Genomic DNA, 9,816 nt, shown 5'->3' with positions numbered 1-9,816 from the left:
CAGTGACTATGATCATATTTTGCACACACCTATGTATTTATTTTTATTTATTTATTTTATATTTTGTATTACTGTACATATTCTAATTTTTTGTCTATCCTGATGTCTGTTTTTTTTTTGCTCGTCTTGGGCTGCTGTAACATATCAATTTACCTTTGGGATCAATAAAGTCTTATCCATCTAACAGATTTTGTACAGTAAAAGCGTATTTTCCTTAAATAAAATAAAAAGTTAAAATAAAGAAAATAACATTATTTATTCCCATATCATATGACATGTAGAAACAATGCTTCAATCAAATTTTACGCTGAAAGGATAGACAAAACAGTGGTGGTAATAACAGCAAAATCTGTAAACTTTAAATAAATACTACAACCTAGAAACTATAATAGTTTCTTAATTCAAAATAAGCATGTAGTATAACCATGCAAATACAAAAAACAAAACATGTTAAGAACATAAACCTAAGAAATGAATAGCTCAAACAATATTGTTACATATATTCTCAAACAAAGGAACCATATCAATCATGTCTAAAAAAAGTGAAAAATCATTATATTTAATCAATCAAGTCACATTCACAGAATGTATGAAACAAATGTTGTACAATTGCATTATAAATTCATTTAATCTTTAAACTGATTCCTTTTCTACCAACATCAAAGATGGCTTAGAGCAATAAACCAGTGAAAATCAAATCCTGTTCTTTAGCACACTCTGAGTTTGTTTGATGCCATAGTGGTCAATTTGCAATACCCATTAAAAGACAGTTTTCTGAGAGGAGTGTTTTTTCTGTATCAACTACATCCGTGTGGAGGAAACACTTGGATTGTGAGCCCAACAGTTGTGAAAAGTGTTTTCTAAAGTGCAGTTCAACAGTATGCAACAGCAGCTCTGAAATTTCATTAAAGAGATTCTAGTTTTTCACTGTATAATGGCAGGAGTGAAGACCGATGTCCATTTACATTAGTGAGCTCCAGGTCTAAGTCAGCTGCTTTATGGCAACAATCCAGTCCATCTTTTCTTCCCTTGATGTTGCCTGAATGAAGTAGTGTGTGTCATTCTGAGTTATTATTTTGAAGAGATTTCCTTGCACCTTACCCTTCACACCTTTGAAAAAATTAACAACAAACAAAAAAATTGTTAACAATAATGCTATAAATGTATACCTCAAAGTATCCTAAAGTGCACAACTTGTAGGAAGGGACCCAATTCATCCACCTTTGAGGATTAGGTGTACCTACTTGAGTGATGTCAGCAACCATTATGTACCAGCAAGTCCACTTGCACAGCACCTCAGACAATGAAAAATAATTTTATCTATTGAATTAAAGGAGAGCTTAATTATATAGATTATATAGATATAACCCCCAAGTTTATTACAGTGAGACAAAGAAAGGACAATTGGCAAATCAAACCAGCACATCTTAGGGAAGTGGGGAGAAAACCCAGTATTTGTATAAAACAAGCTAAAAAATGAGGAGAACATAAACATGCACACAGATAGTAGTTCAGGTGGGTAGCTGCGTCAGCATGCGTAGGCTGCAAAGGAACAAGTAATAGGTTTATTCCATGCTGAAAAAAAGAAGAAAGAGAACACAACGTTTCGGCCGTGGAGCCTTCTTCAGGTGTGCCTGAGCACACCTGAAGAAGGCTCCACGGCCGAAACGTGGAATGCACACAGATAGGCTTTCTGAGCTGGTATCAACAGTAAAATAACTAAATGTTATTAAGAATAATTAAAAGTCTAAAAATATAAGGAAAACAATAAAGTGTGTAGAATACATGTGAATTTTAGCAGCATGTGAAACATGCTTTGCTCTTAATGTTCTTTGAATTTATTAATTTTTGGATTATCTGGAATACAAAATAATATTGTGACAGAAAGGAGAAAGCTCTGAAGTTAACTCTGAACACTGTCATGTCATTAAAGCATAATGTCATTGTATCATTATGCTTAATACACAGATTTTCTGCTAGCAGGCCATAAGGTCAGATTCCTTCTACATATGAAGGTTTGTAGCTAGACTCATGCTGTAGGAGGCCAGACTGTTCAAGCCCAAAGTAGAATTCAGCCTGGGCACTGGTGTTAACACCACTACTCTAATGAACAATGCCATGTGATCTTTAATGATGAAGTAGTTAAGACCCGTGTTTAATATCATATGAAGGACAGCATCTCATACATGCTGTAGAGTACTTGGTCACCATACTTTTTGGCACTAGTTTGGAAATTCTGGTCCAAAGGGAAGAGTGCCACCTACTGGTCCGCCAGCAGCGTTTCATTGTAGGTTTCCCGCCCCAGTACTGACCTGATGCAGCTCTTGCTTAGCTTCAGGTATCAAGCCAAATCAGGCTACAGTTTGTTAGAATGTGTCAATATCTACTGTATGAAGGGGGGAAATGGTGACAGGAGTATATCTCCTAAATCATTGCAATGTAAGTAAATAAATGTAGCTCAGGTACTTGATGCCCAGCTCTTAATTGACCAATCAGTGCCAGTTTGCCATTCTGTTCTTAGGGGTTAGTCTTACCTGAGGGAACCCCATTGTCATCTAATGAAGAAATAAAACAGCCTCGCAAAGGAAACCCTCCCACAGGACTGACATGTTCCTGAAAAACAAATCCTCTTGAATTGACACTGAAACCTAATATAGATGTACTTACATTTATTTTACAAAGATTATAATGAAGAGTCTTTGGAAAACATGATTATCTACATCCACCTTCAAGAAACTGAAAACAACATCATAACATTTTTAATTGAAAACTGAACTCAATGGCATTCTGATGTTATTTTGAAACTATTATTTAATTCACATCTGTGTGCTTTTATCCACTCTTAAATGCTAGATGTTTCTATTTTCTTTAATTATCCCTACCCAAGGGATACAACAATAAACAGGAAAGTATGCCATTTGTGGTTTCTAAGTAGTTATCATTCTTGGAAAAAGGCAAGTTCAGTATTGCTCAAATTGTGTGGTTATAGGTTTGATTGCATAGCTGATAGAACATGATTAACATTTAATAATACAGAATGTACAATGTAATCAACTGTAGAAGTAAACCAGGAGTGTAATGGCAAAACCCCATCTCTGAAGTTTTAGAATAGCACAGTACAAAGAATTCAGCCCGTGTTGATGGTTTTGACGGGGAAAAACATAGTGCCTTACCCTGCTGGGGTCATAGTAGTGCAAATACCCCGGCTCTGTTCTCAACACAAACAGCCTCACCTTCCAGTTCTTCCTCTTGTGACCCTGTTAGGGAAAAAAAATGGCACCAGTAAAACAGACCCACAGTCACAGCCCTCGGTTCACCAGTACTCTAAATAGTAAGCAGATCAAATTTCAAACACTTAGGCTTCACAGAATTCACCTTCACAGTGCAATGCAAACTGGAGGGGAAGGGTGTGAATTAACTAAATAGTCAAGGTTTTTCCTTTACAATATCACATATAACCACAGCCTTGTAATTCTGTGGGTGAATTAAAATGACCTGACAAACATGGTTTTCATTCTGAAATCTTAAAGTGTTAATCAAGCTGCTCTATTGAAAATGACCTGAAGAATAAGATTGCTTTGCTAATTTTCTATTTTAAACTCCTTGTCATGGCCAGTGGACAATGATCTTCAGGTCACAAAACCCATCCAAAGCTTTTGCTACAAAATCTTTACCACATTAACAGCTGTATGTCATTGTCTAGAATGACTAACAGCATAAAATTAGACATATGCTAACTTAAAACAAAAATCTTAAACCCCTACTTGATACAAATTGATTATCCACGCAATGACAAGGAGTTTCCATCTTGCCCTGTGTGAGTACATAAGAGTCAGTGTTCTGTTCACTGTTCATGTCATTGTCTGTATGGTGGATATCTGTGTGCTGCCTAGATGACATTGATTCAATGTTGGACCTACAAGTGTCGAATGCTCTCTCTACCCTCAAGTAAGAATAAGAGCTGAGCTTGTGAACTTACTTGCTTGAGCAGATAGCCTCTCTTCACAACTTTCCCACTGAGCTCCAAAGCAGAGAGAGACGCACCTGACTTCACACTTGCTTTCCTCTTAAAGCTTTCTGCCTTTGAGGGAGAAACAAGAAAAGGTGTCTTGTTTATGTACATTCTACAAGTCATTTTCATAGAAAATACCAGAACAGAAGGATTAAAAAACACTTAAACTGGTACAATGGACTACTAAGACTCACAATATAAATATTGTGTACGATTTTGGTCACCAAGTTACAGAAAGGAAATTGCAACTCTGGAGTTACTACAAAGAAGAGCAAACTAGATATACTACATGGCTTAAAGGAATTTCCGATACTGACAGAACAGAACAGTACAGATGGCTGAAAGAACTGAACCTTTTAGTTGTGAACAGACAAGACTATGGGGGACCTGTTGCAAGATTACAAAATCCTCAAAGTCTTTGACAAAGTCAACCCAGTGATTTTTAAAAAAAGTGAAACAACCACAAAAGACACAAGTGGGTTCACAGGTGGAATGCAAGTAAGTGAAATGCATTTAAAACTGCGTTTAGGGCACATTTTTACACAAAGGGCTTTTGAAAGTCTAAAATAAGCTGTATTTTTTCTGTTCTTTTCCATTTATAGGTTCTCAGCTAACTGTCCTGTTTCATTGATGCAGCTGAAAGTGAATTGAACTCCCTTCAGTGGTACGTTCTTTTATGTGACACTGCACTTACTAGAGCATAGAGTGATGTGGAGTCATCTAAAAACTGTTCTGTCATGTTGCTGTTCCTGATGGCCTCCATGCTCTTGATTCCAACTGGCTTCACATAGCTCTCCTCCATCAGAGCTGAGGCCAGGGTGATGGCCTCCATACGCGTCACAACGAAGCTCATGGACACCAGCCAGTCCACCATAGCAGAGCCTGCAGTGAGCATCCCACATTGTCACTTGACTGCCGTAATCAAGTGTAGATGCATGCTTGTATACATGGATGGATACAGTATACAATTAACATTTCCATGACCAATATTCTGAATATCTCCAACACCTTCAGTTTCTATAGCCAGATCTTGATACAAAACTACTATTTTCATCAGTTTGTCTATAATCCACTATTGTCAAAAATTAAGCTTTCTCTCTGTAATTTCGAGCTCTTGACCTGATGTACTGTATTCATCTCCTCTAATTGAAGCAAAAAGAATAACATCTAACATCAAAACATTTGCAAAAGGTGTTTGTTACAAACTGTTAGTTGTTACAGGTGTTACTTACAATCACTGAATCATGCAGCATGTTTTTTTATACAATTCAAGAAATTAAAGGTTGGAGTGAGAATGTAATGATGCATAGTAATATTACAAGATAGTAGTACTTTTAGAACAGCCTGTGTGTTTCAAAAGTACATACTATTTGTTCCACCACATTTATTAGTGAGCTACTGATGTTGCACATTATAAGTAAGACTGTATTGCAAACTTGATGTCACACCACCAACAACTCACAGTCTTCATTGTGGAAGTCAGTACATGATCTGGAACAAACCTACCTGAGAAACAGTTCTTGAAGATGCTGCCTTGTTCCACGTTGTTTGTGAATTTGATCCCGCTGTGAACATCATGCATCGAGTCCAGCACCTGACTAGAGAACAAAACCATACAAGTGAAGGAAATGTACGCAATGCCACGCAACAACACTAATTTAACACTTTCACAGTGAAATTCCAATGAAGTAGGCCTGGATTAAATTATACGTGAGACCCAAACAGTTGACACAATTCCCAAATATGTTGGTCAAAGGCAGATTTTTTATTCCAGAGTTTCCTTGTATTTGCTAGATGGAAAGTCAGCATTGTTTACATAGAATATGGAATTTTACCATGGATTGGGAAGTTGATGATTATTTTTAATTGTGGTCTAAATATAATGAAATAGTTTCATGAGATACAATATTTGAAAGGTACACTGAAAAAATTATATATCAAAGTTATTTGATGGCTTTCTTTAACAAAGATTTAATAATCTGACTTAATATACTGTAGTTAGCAATTCTGCACTGGGAAGAGACACATCTGTTGGGTGCATTGAATACGTACTTCAGACTGATCTTGTTCATCTGTAGAGGAGTATGTTCAGACAGAGTCTTCTGGGCTTTTCCAGGGCATAGGTTTTGGATTACAGCTGTGATGCTGTCAGCCCAGGCGTCTCGCTCCTCCCGTGAACATGCTTCAAGGAAGTACTCCGCAGATTTCTGGGTTCTCAGTTTAATGACAAGCTGTTTAGAGAAGAAAGGCAAGCATGAATACATTTTATACCCAATTATGCACATCAAAAACCTCAAAAAGATGACAAAGCTTGTGCTACCACAGATTGCTTTTTAGAACAGAGAACATTTCTTAAAAGAGAACATTGGGGGACCTCCAGTGCTAAGGTAAAGGCCCTCTCTCTAAGTACAGATTGATGGGTTGAGTCATGTCACTACCCAACTATGACAGGGATTCCCAAATTGGTAGTGACTAATTGGTTGAGAGGGAGTGGAGTGGTGTTAGTTGGTGTTTATTTTAAAAATTGGCTCTCTTAACTCTTAGCAACACAGAGACACCTGTGACCTCCTGGTGCCTTACAAGCATGCAGTGCTGACAATGAGGGGTGCACCACTCGTACAATTAGTCTAGAACCTCCGGCAGCTGTGTTGCCTGTGACTAGTTAAAAGACAAATTGCTCTAAGGTGAGCAGGTTGGAGGAGTCTACCTCTCCTTTGTGCGGGCGAGGGGCTCAAAGCTGTGAGCTGAGATGTGAAAAACACATAACTGACTGTTCCAACACAACACAAATAATAATCATTTCTAAATTTAAAAAAAGAAAAAAAGACAACATTGGGAAATAACTGTGTATCTGTACAAGTCTTGCCATGTTGCTTTATGATACATAGTGTCGTGGAATCTTTATCAAAGAAGAGCCAGGAAAGGTGTTCTCATTTACTCAGTAAGGCATTTATTCATATTGCGCAATAAGGAAAGACAGCAACCACTAGTCTGTGCAGCAAGTGCGAGCTGATTTCCAAAGTAAAATAGAGAAAGGTCCCTTATTTTATACACTTAGCTAATGCAACACCTCAACTTGTTTACTTCATTATGGGTGGTTAGTAATACAAAGACAGGCAAGACAGTAATTTTAAAGTACTTATATGTCTTAGCCTTGAAGGACAGAGAAGACAGCTACGTGCAGTTTTGTATCTGCCTTTTTTGCAGAGATAAACATATTCTTAGAACATCCCATGGCCTTGACTCGCTGGGTACAATCACACTTTGTTCATAGAATCCAGCTGCTTTTACATCACAGCTCTGCCCATAAACGACATTTTTAGGATAAAACACTTTTCTTCAGTAACTTCCATTACAATAGTTAAGTAATGCAGTGCAGGAGCAATGATACATTTAATAAATGCATAAGAGTTTTCAAAAAGTGTGTACATTACTCAAGGATCATCATCCATGACAAAGTCTTGTTGAAAGAACCTATTGCTGTATAATGCTGTATGATAATATTGAGTCCTTTAGGGTCTAATTAATGACCCATTCAGTACTGTGTTTTAGCTGGAAACTAAAACACACAAAGTTAAAAGTTGAAAGTTGGGCTAAACTAAAATTCTGTCACAGACCTGCATGCTCATTCAGTCACCAAACTTGATAGTGTCAGTGCAGTTCCATCAGTGCTGTGCACCATAATAACTAGCTTCTATCTGAGCAAATAGCTGCTTGGGTCCATTAAATCATTACAGATTTATGATAATGTGGATTTTTGTATGTACTGCTACACTTTAATTATGTGCCACACACGTATTTCAGTGTTTCCCTATATAACAGCTATGTAAGTTTTAAACTGCTGTCTGGCTCTGTCTGGGCTAGTAACAACTGGAGAAGGAGTCCCAGAATTGGCCATTGCTATTATAGCAGGCTCTCTTCCTGGGTACTGGAAGGTTATTACATCTCTAAACTCAATCCAAATTCTTCACTCCCCCTCAGCCTAGTCCAGGGAGCATTCAACTCCACTTCTACCTTCAGATGTAATTTGTGCAACATTATGTGGTCACATTGTCAAGGGAGTCCCCTTGCTTCCTCTCTAAACACTGTTGTGATAACTCATACCTTATTAACTGTCATATGGCTCAATCAATCCATTTTTATTTAATCAGTGTGTCCTGTGAGGTTCACTTTAAATTTAAATCCAGCCTCTGTTCTATGAACCTTCTAATCTTAACTCCTATTGAACAAATTTCCGTAAAAATGTAATTGCCTTAACAGCAATAATAACAGCAATCATTATGATCTAGTTTCTTAATAACTGAATTAATCAATATTTTCTCATTGTACCACTATAAAAATGGGAGTGAGCCAAGAAAATCTGTTTTCTTCAGGTATAATTACATTGGTATTGTTAAATATGCCACTCTTGTGGATTTATCTCATTCTGTGCTTACCGGTCTGTTCTCATATTCCAGGCAGGGGCAAGTTAGTTGGCACCCCAGCAGGAGCACCTTGCCCCGCAGGCTTGAGTCCTTTCTGCTGCAGTCATATTTGTAGTAGAGAAGCCTGTCCGGCAACAGCACGAACCAGCGTACCTTCCAGTTCTGAACAATGTGTCCCTGCAATGGTTTGGTTTACAAAACTTAAAGAAGTGCATTTTGTGTTCTAATGACCTATGCGCTCATGAGTATATAATAACCAGAATATTTTCCATCCAGACCGTCTTTTCTGGCATTGTGTGATACAGCATAGAATATGGATCTTCAGCTGGTTATCTTAGCTGCTTTACATGTCTAATTAAACTGCATGTGTTGTCCAAAATACTTTAAAAAACTTATTGCTGAAAGTTGGAAACCAAATCACATCAACATATTTCGAATGAATACCATAAACTACAATTGCACTCATAAGACTGACAGACCTGCTGTAATGAAGAAATCAAATATAATTCTATTTTAACTTATTGTAATTTAGATGTGTTGACATTAGCTGCTTTTCATAAAAACGAGGTGAAAAACCTTACCCGCTTGACCAAGAACCCCTCCTTTAAAATAGCATTTTCTGGCTGCATTGTATCCATCCTATTTTGAGTGGCAGTGTAATAAGCTGGAGCAAGTATGGGGTGTTATATAGAGGCGTGCTGCCTGCCTGGCCTGTGACATCATGTCCCTGCCTCTAGGGAGCCTTGCTGTGATGACACAGTGTGCTACTGTAAATCTGCAGGGAGGAGTCCGGTGCGGAAGTCAGTAGGTGTGTTTCACAGCTTAACTGTGAAAACACAGAGTTTTTAAAATAAATTTCTTTAGATTTTTTTAAACTTGAAATGTTTGAACTTCCAATGTTACAATTTACCTATTGGAAATAAAAAATGTGTCTTTTAGGATGCTGGGTAAAGATACTTTAAAAATAATTTTAAGTTCTTTGTGTAAAGGACAAAAGTAAGGACTTAATTTTTAAATTATAAGAAGTTGTTGTGGAAAATAATTCTAAGAGTTAATGTAGTACTTTATATTGTAACTGTATTACAAAGAGCCCTGTAAGTGATGACTTTTAAAAAAATCAACTTTCCCTCAACTTCTTGTAAACTTTACTAAAGAACATAAGGAAGGTTACGAAAGAGAGGAGGCCATTTGAGTTATCAAGCTGTTTGGTAGTTAGTACTACCAAATCCCATCCATTTTCTATCTGCTTTATCCAAAACACGCTCATGGGGGAGCAGGAGTCTAACCTGGCAAACAATGGGTGTACAGCAGGATACACCTTGGACAGGACACCAGTGCATCGCAGGGCACAGACAGACACAAAGTTACAGTATGCATACA

At 37.4% G+C, this 9,816-nt stretch overlaps 1 protein-coding gene across 2 annotated transcripts; it reads right to left on the bottom strand.

Moving 5' to 3' along the window:
* Positions 1 to 237: 237 nt before the first annotated feature.
* On the bottom strand, positions 238 to 9,138 carry plek2 (pleckstrin 2). Of its 2 annotated transcripts, none has more exons than XM_088648902.1 (9): positions 9,018 to 9,138; positions 8,449 to 8,613; positions 6,065 to 6,243; positions 5,519 to 5,610; positions 4,707 to 4,894; positions 3,980 to 4,081; positions 3,174 to 3,257; positions 2,535 to 2,613; positions 238 to 1,110 (listed from the first exon to the last, which is right to left on the bottom strand). In XM_088648902.1, the coding sequence occupies exons 1-9, from the start codon at positions 9,072 to 9,074 to the stop codon at positions 983 to 985; spliced, it is 1,074 nt and encodes a 357-aa protein (XP_088505028.1). In that variant the 5' UTR covers positions 9,075 to 9,138; the 3' UTR covers positions 238 to 982. The 2 variants fall into 2 exon arrangements, with proteins under 2 accessions (XP_088505028.1, XP_088505029.1); XM_088648903.1 differs by lacking the exon at positions 238 to 1,110 and adding an exon at positions 1,345 to 1,542.
* Between the last annotated feature and the right edge of the window lie 678 nt (positions 9,139 to 9,816).

Source organism: Lepisosteus platostomus, chromosome 10 (genome assembly GCF_059453375.1).
Source record: "Lepisosteus platostomus isolate fLepPlt1 chromosome 10, fLepPlt1.hap1, whole genome shotgun sequence".
NCBI classification, from domain to species: domain Eukaryota; kingdom Metazoa; phylum Chordata; class Actinopteri; order Semionotiformes; family Lepisosteidae; genus Lepisosteus; species Lepisosteus platostomus.
The sequence above is the reverse complement of the archived record's forward strand: the minus strand, read 5'-3'. Positions and strand labels throughout refer to the sequence as shown.

Excerpts from the sequence above, each read along its gene's own strand:
- plek2 (XM_088648902.1), bottom strand. The coding sequence starts at position 9,074 with ATGGATACAATGCAGCCAGAAAATGCTATTTTAAAGGAGGGGTTCTTG. Across the intron at positions 6,244-8,448 it reads TGGAATATGAGAACAGACCG|CTTGTCATTAAACTGAGAAC; the intron begins GTAAGCACAGAA and ends TTCTCTAAACAG. Across the intron at positions 2,614-3,173 it reads ACTACTATGACCCCAGCAGG|GAACATGTCAGTCCTGTGGG; the intron begins GTAAGGCACTAT and ends TTTGTTTTTCAG.